Source organism: Poecile atricapillus, chromosome 1 (genome assembly GCF_030490865.1).
Source record: "Poecile atricapillus isolate bPoeAtr1 chromosome 1, bPoeAtr1.hap1, whole genome shotgun sequence".
NCBI lineage: Eukaryota > Metazoa > Chordata > Aves > Passeriformes > Paridae > Poecile > Poecile atricapillus.
In genome coordinates this window covers 142,293,556-142,316,256 of record NC_081249.1, presented here as the reverse complement: position 1 = coordinate 142,316,256, position 22,701 = coordinate 142,293,556, and the positions used below count along the sequence as shown (strand labels likewise).

The 22,701-nt window shown below is 38.0% G+C and overlaps 1 protein-coding gene across 1 annotated transcript in view; it reads left to right on the top strand.

Annotated features, from left to right (window-relative positions):
* The window catches only part of CSTPP1 (centriolar satellite-associated tubulin polyglutamylase complex regulator 1), a 78,997-nt gene that overhangs the window by 23,833 nt on the left and 32,463 nt on the right, over positions 1–22,701 (top strand). The window contains exon 3 of the mRNA XM_058829653.1: positions 1,164–1,294. Within this exon, the coding sequence (XP_058685636.1) occupies positions 1,164–1,294 (131 nt within the window). The remainder of the gene's footprint in view (positions 1–1,163; positions 1,295–22,701) is intronic.

Genomic DNA, 22,701 nt, shown 5'->3' with positions numbered 1-22,701 from the left:
TCTCCGCACACACCCACACCCAGTTGTTACATGCCTTTTTAAATTTTGCTAAACTCTGTCTGGTACAATTCTCTTTCAAATGTGAAACACTTTTCTGTACTATGAAGGATAAAGTGATTTAAAGTCTTTATATTTAAAGAGGTGATTTAAAATTGCAAACTGAGAGGGTTCACACTGACCACCGGATTTTGTCTGTTGTGGAGATGCTACCTATGGAGAGGATCTGCTGTGATGAAAGTAAACTTGTATCTTTTCATTAATTCTCTCCTATGAGGGAGAGTTAAGCTGCTGTCCCAAGTGAATGTTTTAATGATCTCTCTGGAGTGTTTCAAAGCTTTGTCCCACTTGCATGATGCTGAGTGAAATGCACAAAATCTATCTTTGAGGCAACCCTGTCATTATACCTTTTGGTATATAATGTTTGTATTTGCATTTCTTTTGTTCTTGTATGTTGAGCTTTACCATGCCCAAAGGAGAACTTCTTGCACTTCAGAGAAACCTTTGTAAGACAAATGTTTGCTGTAATAAGTTAGCCTAAAGTGCTTACAACTCATATTTTAGAAATTTATACTAAAATACAAAAACATGAGTGTTGAATTGAAGATCCATCACAATGACCAGCTACTCTTTTCAAAGTGCATTAGTACAAATTGTTGTTTAGTGATGTGTCAATCAGCTTTTCATCACAACTACAGTAAATTTTATACATACAATAGTAAATTTTCAGTAACCTAGAAATGATATCTTGAGGCTTCTCTTAAAGAGGATTTTTTTTGTGGCTTTAAAGAAAACTGTAATGAAAATAGCAGTGAAGTTCAAATGGTACTAAAAGAAAGGGCATCTTCTGGTCAAATAAACAACAGTTACTCTTGGTGAGCCATTTTCCAATGGATTGTTTTCAAATAAGTGGGGCTTGGACACTCCTTGCTGGGATTCTTTAGAATGAATTTTACTTTCACAAGCCTCTAATTCCTATAATTAAATTTCAATGTGTGGTTTTTGCAAATAGTCTTCTCTCTAGAGAACAGATGGGTATAAACTTTGGAGGTTTGGTTTCACAAAATGTAATGGCCAGTGGTTTTCTTGCCGCTGTTCTAGTTGTTCCCAGAACATTTATGTTGGTTCAGCTTTCTAACATTCTTGTTTTGACTTTATGTCCACAGTTTTAACAGCGTGCGGCAAGGAACACACATTTTGTTCCGTGAGTTCAGCTTTGTTCAAGCCACCCCTCATAATAGGGCATCTTTTCTTCGGACCTTCTGGAGGTGTTTCCGAACTGTGGGGAAAAATGGAGGCAAGTATTCCAGCATCTGCTGCTGTCCTGTTACCTTGACATGAAAATCATTAGCTGGGCTATTAATGCACTACAAATACTGACCCTTCACATTATTATGTTCTAATATTCTAACATTATTAATGGGGTGATAACATCACATTTCCCTGTGAGATGGTTAAAAATGGCTCCCAGAAAATAGCACCTTGTTGCTAGCACTACTTCTGTTACAGAAGAGCCTGTCAAGCAACAGTAGATCAGAGGGAGGACATTGTGAGCCTGTGCATTGCAATAGATCGGAAAAAAAATGTGCTGGAGGTTGTTGACTGGGGCCCAGAGCAAGTTAGAATATCAGGTGTGGAGCATGAGGGAAGAGGGTGCTGAAATTCTCAGCCAGCTGGGCTCCTGAGTGCTTTCATTAGGAGCCTGCAGGAGGTTGCATTTATAGCAGTGTGGGGTGGCTAACGCTGCCACCTGAGCTGTGCCTGAATAGTCCTGCCATAGCTCCTACATGATGCTGCAGAATCCTGATGGCTGTGGAAGAGGGACCACTGACAACTGTGTGACCTCTTCCCCAACCCTACCCACAAGGAAAAAGCTTCAGTGCCAAAATAAATACTCAGCACTGTGCTATCATGCCTAGCTATTCTTATATTGCACTTGGTATATTAGGTATTTCAGAACTGGCCAGAGTTCAAAATAAACTCCTGTAACTACATGCAACTAAAATTATGTTTTATTTTACTTTTTAATTTAGTATTTTAAGCAAATACACTGAAAGTTGCTGTACAAATATGAATGTTGGTGGGGTTTTTTTTAACTATAAGCCTCATTTTTTTCAGGCTATTTAGCCTCATTTCTTCTTGCAGGAAAGATGTATCTTAAATACAGATGAAACCTTGCCTTCTGGCTAAGCTTTGCAACTCTTCTGCTTTTGATGAGCAGAGTTTGCCAGACCATGAATAAAGACTTTTTTGACGTATGCTGTCTAGATTTTTGGCAATTAAGCAATCATAGTTAAACATGACAAAATCTGTAGTAAGCTACTGAGGTATCTGACCATGCTGTCTGTAACACCTTCTTCCCAGTGAGAGGTACTTTGTTATGTTATAAATAATTGACTTGAGTTCGAGGATAGTATTTTAAAGATTTCAGATTAATTATATGATACTAATTTAGGAGTATGCAGTAAGGACATATCTGATTTGAGATCAGGTCATAATCAGGAAAAATAAAATGTAGACTCCTAGAACATATTTCTGTATAGGAATTAGAGATAATAGTGAAGAAGTCATCCACCAGAATTGCAGCTGTTAGAAGTAAACCATATTGAAAAATTGTGAAGAAGCTCTCTGATGCAAAGTGTCCACCGCAGTACTTTCAGTGCAAGTTTTCATCAGGCTTTATTTATCCAGCATTGACCTCAGCCAGAGAAAGGGCACCCGGCTTTGTTGAAACAAATGGAAAAGTTATAACTTTGTAGTATCTCCTTTCTCTTTAACTTTTAGTAGTTTTATGTGAGTATGGAAAAGTCTGTGGAAGGAAGTGCAATCACCAAGGTACTTTGAAGAGAAAGGGAACATAAGCACAGGAACAAAAGCTCAGGTGGATGCTGCTAAGCTCTGATTGTGGCCTAAAAGGAGTTCGGTGTATATTTTTCTAACTTTGAAGTCCAGTAGCTTCACATCTTAATCTGAGTAAATATTACATGTTTAACTGTATATTTATACATCTACATACATTTTCTTTTTACACTAAATAGAGACAGAAATGCATCACTCTATATAATGACTCTCAATATTTTCATCCATTCAGTCCAATTTCTCTGTTTTTCTAGCCAGAATTATGAACTAGAACCTTGATATTTTTCGTTTCAGTTTTATTTGCTATGGAATTTTTTTTGCTATACCTGTGTGTAGGGGAACTCATAACATTCATGGCCATTTAAGAATTAAACTCATTTACTGAGAAGCTGAACCTGTACAATGTGGTGGGTGAAATATGGTCATTACCACACTCAGGCATAGACTAGAACTAGATTTTTTTTCTTGGCTGTGTTTGCATGGGAAGCCTATGCTGGAGCAGACTCCTGGAAGGACCTGTGGACCCATGGAGAGAGGAGCCCATGCTGGAGCATCTTTGCTGGCAGCACTTGTGACTTCATGGGGGACTCAAGCTGTTGCAATGCATTCCTGAAGGACTGTGCCCCATGGAAGGGACCTACTCTGGGAAGTTTGTGATGAGCTGCAGCCCCGGGGAGGATATTGTGCTGCACAACTTTGTGGAGGAGTGTCTCCCATGAGTGGAATGCCATACTGGAGCTGGGGAAGAGAGCAAGGAGATAGAAATGGCAGAAACAATGTTTGAAAAGCTTCCTGGTCTCCCTGTGTCACTTATGGGTTGGAAGGTGGTAAAGAAATCAGGAGTGAGGTTGAGCCCAGAAAGAAGGCAGGGGTGAGTGGAAGGTTTAAGATTTTGATTTCTTACTATGATTTCATTCATAATAGATTCAATTTCATTTCCCTAAATCGAGTCTGTTTTGCCTGTGATAGTAACTGATGAGTTATCTCTCCTTGTCCTACTCTTGCCCCATGAGGATTTCATTGTATTTTCTCTTGATTGTCTAGTTGAGGGGGTAGAGTGAAAACAGCTTTGGTGGGCACCTGGTGTCCAGCCAGGCTCAAACCACCACAGGGAGGTAGGTAATTTATGGAGTCCTGGTAAGAAATTCTGTTTATGGTTATATACTGTGCAACAGAGCATGGGACAAACAACCTGCTGTTTCTGAAATTAGTAGCCATATAACTTGGGCTAATATAGGAATATTACTTTTGAGACCTGAACTAGAATTTCTGCACTGGATGCCCTATGTCAGGTGTATGGAGTGTTATTCATCAAATGGCCGCTTTATGTCAATGGAATTTCTGTGTGCAGAAAAGGATGATAATATACCCTTTGTTTTCTACAGCATGATTCTGATCTGCCCCAGTTTTCTCTCTGGGTTTGTTTCTGGGCAGGGGTTGCTCCATTCTTTGTCACTGATTTATGTCTGTGAAGAACTATGAAGGCATCTTTTGTCTTCCTTTGTCAAAAGTATTACATTCACTAACTTCCATGTCTTCTAGGATGTTCTTGGTTTTATTAATTCCTTTGTCACAAAAGTGTTTACTGCTGTTTGCCCCTCTCTCATTTACTTTAAATTTCATTCCAGATTTGAATTTCATGTTTTAGGAGTGAGTGGTGGCTTTTTCTTAATTTTCTCCATCTGTGGAGGCTACCCCTGATAAACGACATAAACACCAGCCTTATGAGCATATAAGTCCACCTAATAAATAACTTACATCAAAGCTTTTACCTTGGCTGGAGGGAAGCAAGGGAGAATATTAAAGATGTAAGATGATGCCATTTCCAAGTTTATACAAACTCACAAAACCCCAAACAAACAAAACCCCTATCTTTTCATTTCTGAGTGTGTAATTGGGATTTTAGAAAAGTAGATAAAATCTCACAAATAAGTTAAGTGATTGCTTAATCTGGCTTCTAGCTGTTCCTCCTTGATGCAGGGAAATTTCCTGCTTTGTCTGTCAGTCTTGACCATGCCTTGACTTAGAATGTGATGTTGTTCACTCAAGCAGATGCATCTAGCCATGAGTTCTCAAATGGCCAGTAATAGAGAAATCTGTCTGAACACAAGCAGTGCTCAGGTGTAACAATCTGTGTGTCTGCAGAACCATGTATACAGTAATTGAAATGCACTAACATTACTGTTTCTCTTGGGAAATTGCTGTAGATGTTACCTTTCTATTTAATTCCTTATCCTTTTGAATTATTGGGAAATAGCTCTTCATGGAAAAATATAGCAGATTTTATGTTATTTTTCTATGATGTTAGCTCTGTTACTTGATGGGTTCTGGTTACATTGACCTTTTTAAGTCCTTTTGTTTGGAGACTAGATGTATTTTTTCTTTTGTCTCTGAATAGCAAGGGAAAATTACTAGGTTCAATAAATGTGATGGTAACACTTGAAAAAGTAAAGTTTGTTGTTTGGGGGGGTTGTTTGGTTTTTTTTTTCCTTAGGGGGATTTCTTTTTGGTGATATGCTGGATCTATTTTATCGGATTTTCCAGTGGTTTTAGAAGCTTAGTAAGAAGCAGAGTTCTATTTTCAAGTATGCATAAGCATATCTGGGATTCCATGCATTGGGAATGTGATACCAGGACTAGAAGGAAACAGATGAATGTGATCCAGTGTCAAGAAATTGAGGTTTCTTGTTGAAAAAAAACTTCACAGAATTTCTTATGATAGAATCAGAATATGCTGAGTTGGAAGGGACCCACCATGATCACTGAATCCAGTTCTAGACCCTGCACACAATGACCCCAAGAATCACACCATGTGCCTGAGAGTGTTTTTCAGATGCTTCTTGAACTCTGTCAGGCTGATGCTGTTGCCACTTGCCTGAGGAGCCTGTTCCAGTGCCCAAACACCCTTGGGGTGAAGAACCCTTTTCCTAATATCCAGCCTAAACCTCCCCTGACTCAGCTTCACGTCTTCCTTGAGTCTTGTCCCCAGTCACGAGAGAATAGATATCAGTGCCCTCTCCTCCACTTCCCATTGTGAGGATGCTGAAGACCACAATGAGGTTTCACCTCAGTGTCTTCTCCAGGCTGAACAGAGCATGTGACCTCAGCCACTCCTCATACGGCTTTCCCTCCAGATCCTTCACCACTGTTGTAGCCATCCTTTGAACAATCTGTAATAGTTTCATGTCTTTCTTATATTGTGGCACCCAAAACTGCACACAGGGCTCGAGGTGAGGCCACCCCAGTGCAGAGCAGAGCGGAACAATCCCCTCCCTTGCCTGCCTGGTGATGCTGTGCCTGATGCACTTCTGGACATGCTTGCCCCTCCTGGCTGTCAGGGCACTGCTGACTCATAATCCACTTTCTGTCCACCAGGACCCTCATGTCCCTTTCCTGTGGCACTGCTCTCCAGCCTTTTGTTCCCCAGTCTGTCCACACAGCCAGGCTTGCCTCATCTCAGGTGCAGAATCTGGCACCTGCCCTTGTTAAACTTCATATGGTTGGTGAATAACCAGACCTCTGATTTGTCAAGGTCTCTTTGCAGGGCCTTTCTGCCCTTGAGAAAGTCTATAGCTCTGCCTGGTTTAATGTCATTGACAAACTTACTTAGTATTCCTTTGAGCCCCACATCCATGTCATTTATGAAGATGTTGAGAACTGGGCCTAAGATGGAGCCCTGTGGAACCCCACTGGTGAGAGGTCACCATTCTGTTACCCCATTTACTACAACCCTTTGTGCCCTCCTTTTAACTTGTAGCAATGATACACAACACTCACAGAGGTGGTTAGAGGACAGCTAGTGTTTGTTGAAGCATAATGATCAGTTAGCAACAGATTTCTCCCAGAGGAAGGCAGAATGGCCAGAAGTCTTGTTTTCCCTCTCCTTGTGCTTAAATTGACCTCTTGGAATCTATCTGACCTGCTCTTTTGAATTGTCTGTTCCTCAGGACTCTTTAATTAAAACTGTGCTTTCTCAGTTTAAATGGCCCCTGCAGAGTTCTGCTGTGAAGCCTCATAAGGTCAACATATGCCTCTCCCAACCCCCATGGCTTTCATGTCTTGTTGGTTCTCTGTTTTTAATTAAAAAGATTTTTCCTTAAATGCTTTCCAGCCAATTAGAGAAATTTTGCACTGAGAAACTTGTTCCAGGCCTGATGTACTGAGAAGTGAACAGAAAGCTCAGTCAGAGCCATTGGCACTTCTTTTCTAGAGCCCCAGCTTTCTTTGGTGCTTTTCAACAGCTTTTCTCTTTTTTCTTTCTTTGTACCTCCCCCCCTCCCAATTTAGAACTGCTTCCAGCAAAAATAGCTGTTGTTTGATACCTTAGATATAGCACTGAAATGTGAAACTGCTGCAGAAAGTATGTTAAACTATATTGCCTGAGAATCCTTTTTGCAGACACTTGCCTCCCCTTCAGACAAAAGGTACTGTTACTGTTCATATTGAAATAAAATCTTATAAAGTAGCCATGTTCTTTTCACATTCATCACATTCACTTCTGCACACTTGCATTAGGAAATTGGAAGCCTAGCTGTCTCGGGAGCTTGTGGAAAGGGAAGTTTAACACAACCAAGCACATGAGCTATGTCATGAAATGAGAAGAGTGGTAAGCCTCTATGACTATATCTACTTGAGTTTGCCAGGAAGGCTAGATTCCTTACAAAAATTAAAAATTAAAGAAATGTTCTATATTTTACATAGAAAAATCTATATAATTCATGTAACTTGGAGATGGAGAAGAGCTAAATGGACCACTCAATTTTGAAAGATGCTATTTTAATACATTTTTGTTGACAAGATAACTTTCCTGAGGTTACAAAATCCCTTCCTTTGCTAGTGTATTTCTAATACTTCTACACGTTATTCTTTGTATTAAATTGCTCTGCCTTTTTTTATTCCCTCCCTTGTCAGCTTTTAAACTATCTCCATTTTTAGCTTAGCCAATCTCTGCTGAGATGTTTAGAACAATATGGTGACAATCACCATAAATATCAGAATCTTTTTTCCTTTCTTTTTTATTTGGTTATTGAAACCAAATCAGATTTATATACCATGTCATTGTAGGCAATCTTTTATGAATCAGTGAGATCTCCCAGCATGTCCTAAAGATAGGTAAGCTGTGAATTTTAATGCAGTATTCTCTGGAAATTCATTCTGCGGTGAAATAGCAGATAGCCTTGGCTGAAATGATTGATCTCCAACCTTACGTCATAGTTCCTTTGTGCTACAGTTACAGCTGTTTCTATTTATGATTTATCAATGTAGCTCTGCCTGGAAGCGATCATGACTCTAAAGTATCAGGACAAAGGATTTCTGAAGATGGGGAGAAATAAGTGGAGGATTACATTTTAGAGATGGTGAGATATATCGACAAGCCATTGTAAGTTTAAACATCTGCATTACATAGATCTATAATGCATTGTAGTAATCATTTGTAGAATTGGGTCAGTGATGGAGTCTTCAGCTAGTCCCTCCCTGAATTCAGTTCATGCCATTCTTTCAAGGCAGTTTGTGAAATTAAATGTAGCACACTGAAAATCCTCCTTGTCTAATCTGGTTTGGTGTTTATTTTTTGCCCCAGTATTTTATTTCCTTTTCAACTGTCTCTGAGCATACACCAGCTTGTCTTAATATTCAAACATTTTTTCTCAATTCCATGTTACAGATGTATATCTTTGTTTTTATTTTTTTTTTTTTTAAACCAAGAAACTTTTCTGTTTGTTTTCTAATGTTTTCTGGATATTTTGTGTCTTTTGACACTTCTTCACTGGTTGTGTCATTGGCAAATTAAATTAATATGTTCTTTCGCTCAGTTGAGCGAAACATTTAAATAAGCAGTGATCATTGTTGCATTCTGCTAAGCAATTATCCAAAATTCAACCGGTAATTATTATTACTATTTGCTTTGCAGTCTTCTGGCAAGTTTCCCATCCCTATGACAGCATTCCTATTCAAACCAACTGAAATGGATTTTTTTAATTAAGACTTTTTTAGGTTCCAATATAGTCTTGAAGAGTTAGTATTACAAATTGTGGGGAAGTTTACTGGAACAAAACTAGTTCTAGATTGTTTGACCTGGTCTAGGATTCTGAATGCTCCATGTTTCTTTTATTAAGTAAACTTGGTCTATCTCTTCTCTCACTTGTGATATGTCTTGAAAGATGATCTGCGCACTTCATATGCATAGGCAATCATCCAGCAGAATGTCTATGAAACCTTAGTTTCATTAATTAGTATGTTTTATGATATTGTTAATCTATTCTTCAGCAGCAGAAATGCTGAAAGAGAGGTAGAAAAGTAGGTGAAAGTCTTGTTTTATCTCAATTCCTTTTACTGTGACTTTCTGCAAAGAGGTTTTAAGAGAAGTCTCTGTGAAACCCACATCTGCTTTCAGCCTAATGTTGGCTCTTAGTCTGCCCTGAGAGCTGAAAGTGCCTAAACTGAGGAACGCATTATCTACTTCCCTTCTCTGTGAACCCTAAAGCATACTTCTGCCCATGCTATTGGCTTCAAGTGTGTGTCTGTGCTGTGCAATGCAATGTTTACCTAAACAATGAAGCTTGGGGTTTGTATTTCCATATGGTACAATTCAGCACTGTCTCAAGATACTGGCTTGGGACCTGGAAGTTGCAGAGCTATATTGCTCTGACAGCAGCCTGAGCCTAATAGGTCTGTCTCAGCAGATCAGCTGACATATGGGGAGTGTTATTATGGTGTGTCTGCACTCATTTCTGTGGAATAAACTCTAGCATCTCTGTGTTAAGCTGCTGTGAGCAGTGTAGATGCAATCTGAGGAAGAAGACTGTGAAGGACGAATGTGTGTTCAGCATGAATGGAAGAGTAAGGACTCTTCTTTACACACATGCATTTAAATCTTTGACATAGCCTTGGTACTAGGAGTTGTCATTTTAAGTGAAGAGATAGCTATCTTTTTGTCCAGCTGTACAAAAAATCTCAGAGCAAATAATTTTTGTGTCTCTGTCATCCCAGGTTCTTCTTCAGCTTTTTCTCTCTCATGGTCTTGTTATTTATAGTTTCCATCACTACACATTCACTACCTAGCTTTCTTAAATTAACATTTATAGATTATAGATTTATATACTGCACTCCTGACTCTACAAGACGTATCTCTCATTGGATTGAGCAGACCTGACCTCTGCGTAGAAAGTTTTTTTCTGTTTGATCATTGGGAATTTGCACAACTACAATTTCTAACCCCCTGTTCTTCCACTTCATCTAATAGTTATACTCACAAAAGCTTTACATTCAGTTATTTTGATAAAATAACCTTGGGAGTGACATCTATTTCTTTTGAGGAACTGATTTTTCCCTGTGTTGTTAAAAGGACTGACTGAATTTCTGTTTCTGTAACTACATAACTGAACTCTTCCAGCAAGCCTTTTCTTGTTAGGCAAGATAACTCGATCCTAGAATCTTAAAACCTTTCAGGAAGTCTCTACTTTGCACTTTGTTTTGAGGCCTTGGTTCCATTCACTATGTCCATGTTTGACTAAAGTGTGATTTTTGAATTAAGTACAGAAATTCTTTCATCCTTTTAAAGTTGCCTTCCCCCCAGTAAACACCTCTAAGTCTGGTTTAAGTCAATATGATCATGTATAAAGTTGTTGTATATGATGAAAAGGATTGCTGGCTTATACTTTGTTATGCCTCTTTCAAAGATCCTAGATGAGTATCAGTAGAAGTGATCTGCATGCATGATTAGTACTTTGATATGCTACTACTACTCTGTGAAATGGGGATAAGGTACTACTATGGAAAACCTGTAATCTGCAAATGAGTTATGAAATGTAGTAGGTAATATTTATAAATTAAGCTTGATCTGTTTTGAATTTGCCACAGGATGTGATTGTGGTAATGTACAGTCTGTGATACCTCCCTTCATAAGCTGATCTGAGAGTGATTTACATTCTGTGCTCCTACTAAGCATGAATCTCATAACTTCTGTTGGAAAAATGGACCTTACTTAAATATCCATCCCTTCTTGACCCCTTTTTCTCTTTAGACCCATATCCCATAGGATTCTTTCAAGGACATATCTGAAGTCATTAAAGTCTGCTCTCCTGAAATCCAGGGCTGTGGTCCTTCTAATTGCCAGGTAGATACATTTCTGAAACTTTTATAAATGGCTTTTCAGGTATAAAGAAAAAGACCTTCGAAATGTTTCAGGCACAGGAAAAGCTTCCACAGAAGTTCACACTTCCTGGATTGCAATGTCAGTTAGCCAAAGCCCAAAAATCCATAGGATAAAAGCATTGTTAATTCTAGTGCTTGCATAGATACTTGTCAAATCTTGTCTTCTCTGAGGTTTTCATGCATTAAGGTTCAGAACCAGAAACAGTAAAAATTTACATCAGCTAATTTAATGAATTTGTACAGCTTCTCCAATAGCACTGTATTGGAGAATATAACTGTAACCTGGTGTTTCTCAACAAAAGAAGCTTTAGCATCAAGGGGGCTAGAGAGTACATAACTTATATGATGAACCTAAAGGAAACTGTACATTTGAAAATATTTTTTTTTGTTTGTTTGGAAATGCAAATATGTGAGGTTCCAAAGTGTTACTAGTGTTCATTTTCATAGAGGGTAGGGAGACATGTCAGGAAAGGCAGTATTATCCTGAATAGAATTTTAAGACTTCCCCTTTGGTTCCTTTGTGTTATAGGACAATCTCCATTATGAACTGTATTCATCCCCTTCTCTAGTCAGCCCTTTACCTGCCTATTTTTTATTATTTATCTCTGTTTTGATAATCTGTTTGTCATATATTTGTTTCCTTCCAGCTATGGTATCTGCTTACCTTTCTCCCTACTCTTTCTGCTGGAGTTAAGGTATTACATATTCCAAGTGCTCATCTACTCTTCAGTCAAATTTCCCTTATAGAATTCCCAGAATAACTTAAACATTATCTGAAAAGAAGGCAAGCTGTCAGTGCTTTTGGTGTGAAGCTGTCGCTGCATCACTATCTGATGTCAGAAACAAAGCTTTTTCTTTATTTCCTCTTTCTCATCCCCATTCCCCATGCTGCTGTTAGGTATTTCTTAATTCTGCTGGCAGAGGCAGAGGGATAGGTGTGCTGTGAAAAGTTACAATACAAAGTAAATGCTAGTTAGTATTATTAGGATAGTGAGCAGTTAATATTGCAGCTTATTCCTGAAAGAATTTATTTTTTTCTGTCTACTTTGATTGGAAACTTCTCTTATCAGACCCTTGAAATGACTTAGCAAGTGTAATTGTTCTTAAGGTGCTGAGAAGTGTTTTACAGCTTTCTTCTGTGATGGACAGAACCTCAAATGGGATGTCTTAATTTCAGAATGATGATTATTAATAACACTTTTCTGTATCTGCTCTCTAAGGATCTCCAGGTATTTTATAGATCTTAAGGAATGAAGCTTCCCAAAATTCTTGACATTGCTATTTTCACTTCACAGTCCCAGAAAGTGAGACAGAGAAATGAAATAATTAGCTGAAGTTCTCATAGTCAGAGTTCAAGACGTTTGGCCTTTTGATATATTACTTCAGTTTTATATACTAAAGTTGCATTTTTTGCAGATACAGGATTGTTTTACCATGAAACAAGTAGGAAAACACACATATGTTAGTATGAAGTAACACTGTCTACATAAATTGTTTTAAGAATTTGTCATCTTTTTTTTCAAGTGTTTTGAAAGTACTCGTCTTTCTCAGAATAGTAGATCATTGTGCATAAGCTGTGTGGGATGATGCAGGATGTATTTGTAGTTGTTTTCAAGTTTGATATTACAACCCCCTTTGCTACAAACTTTTCTCAACAAAGTCTTTAGAGCAAGATAGAAATCAGTTTAATGAACATATGTCATCAAGTTCATCATCTCTGTTGTAGAACCACATGCTCAGTATTATTTTCCTGACAATTCTTCGCTCTTCAGTAAGGGAAGGTTATTTCATGTGTGTGTAATACCAATGTGTACCCTGTCTGAAAGTGTCTTGGCTCATAAGCAGTCTGGTGCTTAGCTGGTAACTTAACTGTATCACATAGAAAGCCAGTCTTGGTGTACAGAAGTTGCTGGCTTCTAAAGTAAAATTGCCAAGAGATTTTCCCTTTTGAAAGTGCTCAAAATAGAAACTACTTTATATGCTTAAGTATATTCTTTATTCATCTTCCCTCATTGTAAATTCAGACTATTTCCCTTTTATACAGCGATTGCTGTCCTTTGTTGTTTTTGCCTAGCTTCAAAGTACTAACTAGTAGAGTCTTGTTCAAGCATGTTCTTCTTCAAGGGACCACCTTATAAAATAGCAGACTGTTCTTTCCCCTTAGGTCCAGTCTACTAGGCAAGTTGCATACAATGTCTAGTAAAAGATTTCTTAAACATACCTGTTCTGTGAAGGGTCATCTTCTGAATTCTTTCATTAAAAGAGTAAAACAATGAAGCTTAGAACCTGATCTGGCTATGTCATGGCTTCCTATTTATCTGGCAAAACAGGCTTAAAAGCTGAACTCTGGGTCTCAAACCCAGAAAAGTGGCATTTTGGCATTTGCTCTGAAAAGGCTGCTCCATGGGAAAGTCAAGTAGTACACGTTGTAGCTAAAGCCAAAACTAAAGAATACCTGCTGGAGCTTGTCCCTTGTTGCAGGTTGTGTCCATCATGTCTTGCCCTGTGAGTATACAATTCAACTCAAAATCTAATGCACTTCCTTGGTAGTCAGCAGAGAGCATCTGATCCATAGGGTAGTTTTGAATAGTTTGGATGGGCTTCTGGTCACTATCCTTCTCCCGTTGTTTACACTAGGAATTTAGATAGAGCAGCCTTTTCATTGAAGCTCTAAGTTTGGAGCTTGAGGAGAGGCAACATAAAAATTGCATTTCTCTCTGCATTTCAAACATTTTCTGTTTTCTGGATCAGTACGTTAAACCCTTAAAAAAATGTGTCTTTCTAATGATACTGTGTTAATTTATTCTGGCACTCACTCTTCTGTAAAGTTCATGAATACATTTTAGGAAAGTTTTTTATTCCATGATGCTTTTTGTCCCTTATAAATCTCCTCCAGCTTTTGTATCTAAAGTATCCCCTAAGCCAAGCAAAGGGAAGTGAATACTATATTAAATCTTACTAGACTAGAGGAGTTAAGAAACAAATCAATGGTCACTGAAATTGAATTTGTAATCTCTTCAAGTATTTCCTTTGAACCCCAGCTAAGATATCTTGCAGAACTAGTATTAAAGAAGTCTAGTAAAATGTTCTTTATCTGTTTCTTGTTAAGTAAATTTAGCTTAATCTGCTAGCTTTAGCAGATTGTGGTGGGTTAACCCTAACTGGATGCCAGGTACCCACCAAGGCTGCTTTCTCTCTTCCCCTCCTTAGCTGGAGAATCAAGAGAAAAGTATAACTAAAGGCTTGCAGGTCAAGATGAGGATGGGGAGAGATCACTCACCAGTTACTGTCACAGGCAAAACTGACATGACTTGTGGAAATTTATTGAATTTATTACCAATGAAATCAGGAGTAGGATAAAGAGAAAACCAGATCTTAAAAACATCTTCCAGCCAGCCTTCCCTTCTTCCTAGGTTCAACCTCATTCTGGATTTCTGTACCTCCTCGCCCCACCAGAGCTACAGGGGTATTTCTGCTCTGGTGTCCAGAGCACGTCCTGCCCTTCCTTGTCCACTGACCTCTGTGTGAGAGCTGTTTCTCACACATAGTCTCACTTCTCTCTCCAACTGCAGCTCTGCAGTTTGTGGATTTTACTCCTTCTTAAATATGTTATCCCAGAGGCTCTACCACCATCAGTGATGGGCTCAGCCTTGGCCATTAATGGGTTGATTTTGCTTTGGGCTAGCATTGGCTCTTTCACACCTGGGAGTGAAGCTTCTTTAAACTTCTCACACAAACCATCCCTGCATCTTCACCCTCTACCAAAACCTTGCATACAAATCCAATACACAGATGCAGCAAATAAACAAGATTACTAAGGGAAGTGTTTTTTAAAGAAGTAGTACGGCTACTGAAAGCTTTGTTTGTTACTTCTTTTGTCTTTCTCAGTTAGAAGAATGTATCTGGAACATCCCTATACACATACAAAGCCTGGAGCTTTGTTTTACAAGGTCTTACACTGATTAAAAATAAATTAAATTAGTTCTTATATACTCAAATATTATTTCTGATAATAGGCATGCTTCAGGTGTATGTAAAGGCAATTCCTAGTCAGACAGCTGATACTGAATAGAGGTTTGAACTTTTATTTTCTTGGTGCCAAGTGGAAGATGTGAGCATTTTTCTCTGTTCTGTGCTGTCCTTCTTGTACCTAGTTTGCTGGAACAAATATGGGATAAGCAAAGAACTTGAAACTGGCAACTCCTGAATCCTAATCCTGTTAATCTGTGTCTTAATCTCACTGTACCTTCATTTTTCTATTTATAACCTGGAGTTACACCTGTTGGATCGAATTAAGTAATCTTTGGACATATAAGTGTTGGCTGGATCAGTAAAACTATTTAGCTATCTGTATAGATCAAATTTGATGAAATCAAGGCTTTAATGAACACTCGCTTTTTTGTTAGTCGTAAACAGTTAATTTTAGACAGATGCATGTAAACTTGCAGCCTCTTTCTATCAAAATAATTTAACTCTTTTTTGAATACAGAAAAAAGAATGAGTAAAACATTATAAGCATTTGAAATTTAAAAACTTTAACATAAAAAAGCCTTTAATATCAGTCTTTTTTCTCTTCTTTCTTCCCCGCCTCCCCCAGTTCAGACTCAACATTTTTTCCTATGGGAATTTTCCTGCCTTTTAACAGTTCTTTGGATGATATTAAAATCAATTCTGGAGGAAGGGAGGAAAGGCTTTATGATAGATAGAACTGGATTTCAAGCTATTCATGTGAAAACTAACCAAACCTGCATAGAGTAAATATGAAAGTGGCAGCTCTGTTTGTTGTGGTTTGATTGCAAAGGATTGTCACACACAACGTACAGAATCATCTTGAAATCTTTCAGATCTGGAACAGTTTCAGAAGAGTGTGAGGTGTACCTTTCTTCTTAGCCCAATTGTTAACATTTGCTCCTTTGCCTTTTCTTGCTCTCTTTGTATTTGAGCATTTGCCAAATGTTTAATAAAAAATTAGGTGTTATTTAAATACATCCAGTAGTTAATTTGTGGATATTTGTATGTTTCTAGTTGGTACAAACTGAACATATAAAAAATGTAAAAATTCAGATTAGGAAAGTGTCATCATACAAGCAAATCTGTCTTAATTACCTTTTATTTTTGTGAGCATTTTTTATGTAATGGAGATACAGGTAGAGAAGAATTTTACATTTTACTCACTTATGACTACTCTGCAGGGCAGAGACCTCACTGTTATGTCAGTTCTAAACAATGGCTCTAAGATACTTTTAGAAGAAGCTTAAGTAAGTGTTAAGTTAATCTAATATTTTAAGCAGCCTCAAAATGCTGGATATTTGCTTGCTGCTAAGTTACCTCACCTTAGAAATTTATTTATTTGTCTTTTAAGATGTTTACAGGCACAATAGGAAAAGGACTTTACATAACTCCTAAAGTTACACAAAAGTGTTTGTTTTGAAACTGGAGTGTAGTGGTAAATGACTGTAGAGCAGCCTGAATCCTTAAGGAGTTAACTGTGTCATTAAACATATTCCTTACAACCGAGGAATGTGATTGTTCAAGTTATAGCCAGAAGTTATTCTAAAATCTTGTTTTCAGACTATAGTAGCTTTTGGAGGAAATACAAGCAAAAATAAATAAATACAGAAAAAATGACTAAAGATTTAAATAGATTGTACCTCTGCAGAAGAGATGATTTAAAGAAAATAGCAAGAGAGCTTTCTTCAAAATACTGCAGTTTTCAGTTATTGAAGTATCCAGAAGTGATTTTTCTGCTCTTCAGAAGCCTTATTCAGATCACTTTGAACTTAAAATGTTTTCAAGGTAAATGCAGATTTGACAAATATTATTATCCTTGAGCCTTAACGAAAAAATAACATTTTATTTGTCTTGTTTGATGATTTTGAGGAGAAACAAAACCAGATAAGCAAAAGAGACTACATTGAGAAAGAATTGTTTACAAAAACATCTCACAGAACGTACCTTCAATTAAGCCTGTGAGACCAACTCCCATCTGCTGTAATTGGAAGTGCAAAGCAGAACTTCTTGGGACTTGAATGCAGTCAGAGCAGCATGTGGGCTGCTAATTTTTCTGCACAAGAATTTATTTTCCCTTTGCTAACTGGAATACTCTGTACAGTGTTCTATCATTTCACTACTTTTACTGAATTTATTTATAGCTCATTTTTAACTCAGATCACTTTCATAATTAGATTTCTCTGAAATCTTGTCATTGGATTATCTCAGTGGGATGAGCTGAGAATCAATTGGGTGACTTCACAGAATTCAGTTTCGGCTTTAAGTGAAGTACTTCAAATTCTGCTAGAGTTAATATCTTTGAAATTTGTTGCAGAATTTGTTCTCCCATTTCTGCATGTGTAGTTATACAGTTTTTTCCCAGTTACGTTAAGGTACAGGTGAGAACCTGAAGGGATACTCTGTTCTGCAGTTTTAGCCTGGTCTGGAATGGTACCTCTACAAAATATCCTTTGGTTGTCTTCTACAGTTTTAACATGTGACTTTCAAGCCTGAGAACCACATGACATCTAGGGATCACTAAAACATTGTGATAGTTCAAGTGCTTTGTGCATGCATGTTGTTGCAGGCTTTAGGTTCACTGAATAGACAAATTCTGATAAAACTACTGCATGCAATCCCCTTGCTTCCCAGGAGCGTCAAGTGATTTGGAAATGGCCACAAGCACCATGGCAGGAGCTTGCAAGAAAACAAAAGAAAGGCAAATTACTTCACTGGTTTTGAAGGAGTTTCAAAGTTCTAAAGTATTTTAAATTTTTGCTTATTGAAAAGTCCCAATTCCACAGTGTTTTACCTGACTCACAAGTGAGTTTGAAGAAGCTGCCCAGTAACTACGTTTTCTGTGTAGGCTTTGTCTAACATGGAGGTGAAGGTGTTGTAATAGAGATGTTTTTACGGAGTGGGACAAAGCATGATGTATTGCATTATTTGTTAATACAGCCATTTTTAATTAGAAATGCATAAACAGGTTAGGGCACAGAGGAGCACCTGTTCCCTGGCCACTCAGTATCAAAGTGTATACCTTTTGTTGATGAAACAGCAGAGTGTGTGTGAGTTCAAATGTCTGAATAACTGGCAGCTGGGTTTTCTCCATGTAAAATTGCAAGCATTCTTCTCATATCATACTATCTTCCCGTGCATTCCCTCTCATTTGCTTCAGTCCCTCCCTGAAATCTTCTATTTTGAGGGCAGAGTCTGCCAAAGACAGAATTGCAATTGGCAAGAAAAGCAAATTTTCCCTCTGAAGAGCTGGTGTCACTCATTAGCATGTAAGAAGGGTGACTGTAAATAAACAACAAATTATTTTGAGCTCTGTGTAGTATTAATTCTAGTAATATATATACAAGGACATGCAGCTGACTGGATAAGGTAGAGGCACACCATTATTGTTTATAAAGAACTGATCCCTGCACCTAGTTAAATGCTTGGCACTTTATTGCAGAAGTCTTACTGTAAGGAGAACAACTGACACCATGCTTATCTTAGCATTACTTCTGGTATCCTTGGTTTTTTTCAGTTGACCTTACCAGGTGAAAGAGAACCAAGAAAGTACATGTCCAATATTCAGTTAAGTGCTATTGCCAGTAATACATATTATCATCCCACACTGTATCTTTAATATAAATAAAGGAAATATACAGGACTGTATGTCTACCCCACAGTGCAAATGGGTTGCTCAGGAATACTGCAAGTTGAAACCTGTTCTTTTAGGAATTGTACTTTCATTACCTTGGAAGCAATATAATGTTTCTTTCTTCACAAAAATTTATAAAAATGGCTCTAAAACCAAACCACCATGCTTCATGTGGCTATGAAACATTTATAGTTGGTTTATTCTACTTTGCACTGGAAAAAGGCTCAGCATTTAAGATATCCTAGTGATTCAGTTTCTTGTGGTAAGAGCTAGACAGGAAAAAGAGACCTATTCTGGTCATATGCCTAACATGAATTGGAAACTGAAGGTGTTGTCTTCTCAGAATTGAATGCATCTGAGACTTTACTAATGCCTTAATTAAATGTACAGTACCATGTCAGCATAACCTGATCTAATTGCTGGCTAGTACTGCCTTCTTGCATCCTCCTTATGGCAGCTCCAGCACTTGTTCCATCTTGTGCTGATCTGTCTCAGCATGCTAAACTGGCAGCAAACTATTCAGTACTTCTGCTGCTTGAGTTAGTTTTCTCCCAGCACAGCACATTGAAATGTGCCAGTGCAAGGTCACAGAGAGGTGGAATGCAGAGTGTGGTACTCTGCACCCATGGCTGAACTCAAACTGACAACGGTTCCGAAGTGCATTAACAAACCTGACCTTAAATACAGGTCATAGTGCTTTGTATTGATATTTAGTCTAGTCTAATTAGGTAATGTACTGAATACATTAATATTTTGTTTTAAAACCTCCGTTAGAGAGTAATACACTTGTTGCATTTATAGCCAGAAAGTGCCATTAGGCCATGAAGTTTGACCTGTATAGCACATCATTAAACTTCACTTAGTAACACCAGTATTCAGCCAAAACACTTTTGTCTGACTGAAAAATAATTTGCATATCTTCCAGAAGGGCATTCAGGTTTGATTAAGTCATGTGAGCCTGAAGGGGCCGAAGGGCCCCTGGGAAAAATAGCAGGAGGAAGCAGTCAGCTGCCGGTGCTGCCAGAGCAATTAGGCTGGCCTGCAGCCCGGTCCCCATGAAGTAGTGAGTTTTCATGGGAAGGAGCACTTCTGCAAACTGCCTGCTCTCGGACACCTCACTCAGGGAGCCTGAGCCATGTGTAGTTGTTCTGCAGACATGCACTACGGTGGCCCTGGTGCACACTCCTCACTGCTGCTGCTGAGAGGACAGCGGCATCAGTGAAGGTGGAAGGGCCAGCTGAGAGAGAAATTGTCCTGACAGGGGAGGAAGGTTGTTTATTGGTAACTTGTGTGTTTTGTTGTAGGTCAGAATTTACTAAGACTTACTTGATTTTGAACTGAAGCATCTCTTTGGGGGCCTGTAAAATCAGATTCCTGAGCACGCTACTACAATCTCAACTTGTGGCAGTCTTTAACAGTGTGATTAACTTCACCTGATTTTTTTTTAACTTTATGAAAATTATGGGGTTTTAAGTGTTTCAATCATATGTTAAAGACAATGTCTTATTCTTGTTTTTGACAAGCTAAGTAAATTACCACCTTGAGCCTCTCTCTGTGAGGCATGTTTTGTAAGCACGTGATCATTCTGCAGCGCATCTGACTCCTTTTCAATTCAACCATCGTTCCAAAGTTGTGGATATCTCACATTGATCAAGTGCTGGTAATTGAGCCTCTCTACTTGACATTGCTGTGTTTACTCATCTCAGGACCATATTATTCTCCTAATTGCATTTTCTGAGCATTTCTTGTGACCACCTTCTTCACCTGTGTTTGTAGAAACTATTTACCCAGGTGGAGTGCTCTGCATTCTTTGCTGCTAGATACAGTGTTTCACGCATGAGGTTCTAAGCTACATGTGAGCTGACTTACGCCCATGAGATTTTTCCACGGTTCTACTCTCTCCTTTTAAATTTTGAGTTTCCTCACTTTGTATATGGCTCACAAATGTTATACTTAATTCTTTTCCTCTTCTAGGCCATGAATTGAAAAATTGCTTTAAAATGTAAAACTAAAGAGGTGTTCTTGGGGGTCGCAAGAGAAGTACATCTCCTAAATAGTGATTCCTCATCCTTATTTTGAGATGTCAGAGTTGATGTAGTTAGTTGTTGTTTTGAGTAATTCAAAATTTTTAATCACAGCATTGTTTGTATGAAGTGTAATACCTCAGAAAACCTTGTTTTTGATGGTTTTTTACACCTAGACTTGTGTTCCCCTTTGAAAAGATTGCTTAATTCACCAAGAAACTTTTCTTCATGTTTCCTAGCTATCAGTTATTTACACATTAAATGCAATACTTCCTGTTTGAGTATTTTGTTTGGGAATGCTATCAAAGTGGCCATGGTACAAATGCCCATGTAATCTCAACTAGTGTCAGTACTTTAAGTGTTATTTTGACCCCTCCTTGCTTGCATCAATATACTGTGTGCTCTTGTTATGTAGGCACTTCACTCAGAGTAAGCCCCAGTCTTAGGATTTTTAAGTGCTGAAGTAACTTCAGCTTTTTTCTAGTCCTGTAAAATTTCCCAGGTGTTTCAGGCTTTGAAAATCACTTCTCAGTAGTGCTGAGAGCTTGTCAGGCAACCCTCTTCAAAATTCTCACAGAAATTATGAACATCTGCTTTTAATTTTTTAATATGTTAAGTACCACTCCACTACTGACATCCTTGCAAATTATCATTGAAATGGAAAATGTTTTGGATTCTGCAGAAAAAGAAGGATTATATGTATCAGATTAAATACAGCACATGCTTTTTCTGAACACTACTTTATTTTTCCCCCCATGTAGCAAAATGTCAAGAGGACTATCATTACTTCAGTTTTCTCCTGATATGCATATCATTATCTTTGTCTTTTTTCTCCTGTTTTTTTTTTACCAGCTTCATTTTATTTCTTTTCCTAGTTTTCTGCAAAATCCTGTCTTCTCATTATTATTCACTGCTGTCAGATGCTTTTTTTTTCAACATTATATTATTTATTTTTATATTGCTTAGGAATCTATGAAAGATATTTATGCTAATATTAGATGAATTTTACTTGAATCTTCCACTTGAAATATATCAGAAAGGTAGTTCAAATATTGTCAGTGTTTGGCAGACAACTTAATCTCTCCCACTATCTGAATTTCATCTTGGGTAGGCTGTGCACCTTTTGGAAAGGAATATATCACAGAAGATGCTGAGTTGGAAGGGATGCATAAGGATCGTTGAGTCCAAATCCTGGCCCTGCACAGGATCAGCCCCAAGATTCACACCATGTGGCAAACACTTCTAGACCTCTGTCAGGCTGGTGCTGTGACCACTTCCCTGGGGGCCTGTTCCAGTGCCCAACAACTCTCTGAGTGAAGAACCTTTTCCTAATATCCAGCCTGAACCTCCCCTGACACATCTTCAGGCCATTCTCACAGATCCTGTCTCTGGTCAGCACAGAGAAGAGATCAGTGCCTGCCCCTCCTCTTCCCCTCACAAAGAAATGTGTGATATTTCATCCAAATAAAGTATAATACAAAAATGTGTCAATAAAGATGTTTGGGAGCACTGTGACAATGTAATTTGTATGAAGTATGCAAGAATGATAAATATTATAAAGAAACTAGGAGAAAATATATAATAGCATAATGCTTTGAAACAGTGTTTGCATAATGGAAGAAGTGTTGATGTCATTTATACAGACTTGTGATAGTTTTCTGCACATTCCTGATTTTACCATTTTTTGACATTTTCCATGTTGTATTATTGTCATGTTTTAAAATAACTTTTCCATGAGTTTTTTTGAGATAAACAAGGTCTTACATTACTGAAATAATTGATGAGTACTAACAGCCTTCTTACTCCATGTACTGCCATGTATTCCATGTACTGAACAAATTCCATAGTAGGTGGTTCTTCTTTTTTCATTTTACAACTTGTGCATAAAATTAGGTAACAGCTTCTGTTCTTTGTATGACTTCCAAAACATCTGAAGGAGTAAACAGGGGAAATTTTCAGTTTCACATACAGGAATTTGTAGCATAAGATGAAAAATTCAGGGCTTAGGCAATGCCATAAAGTTTC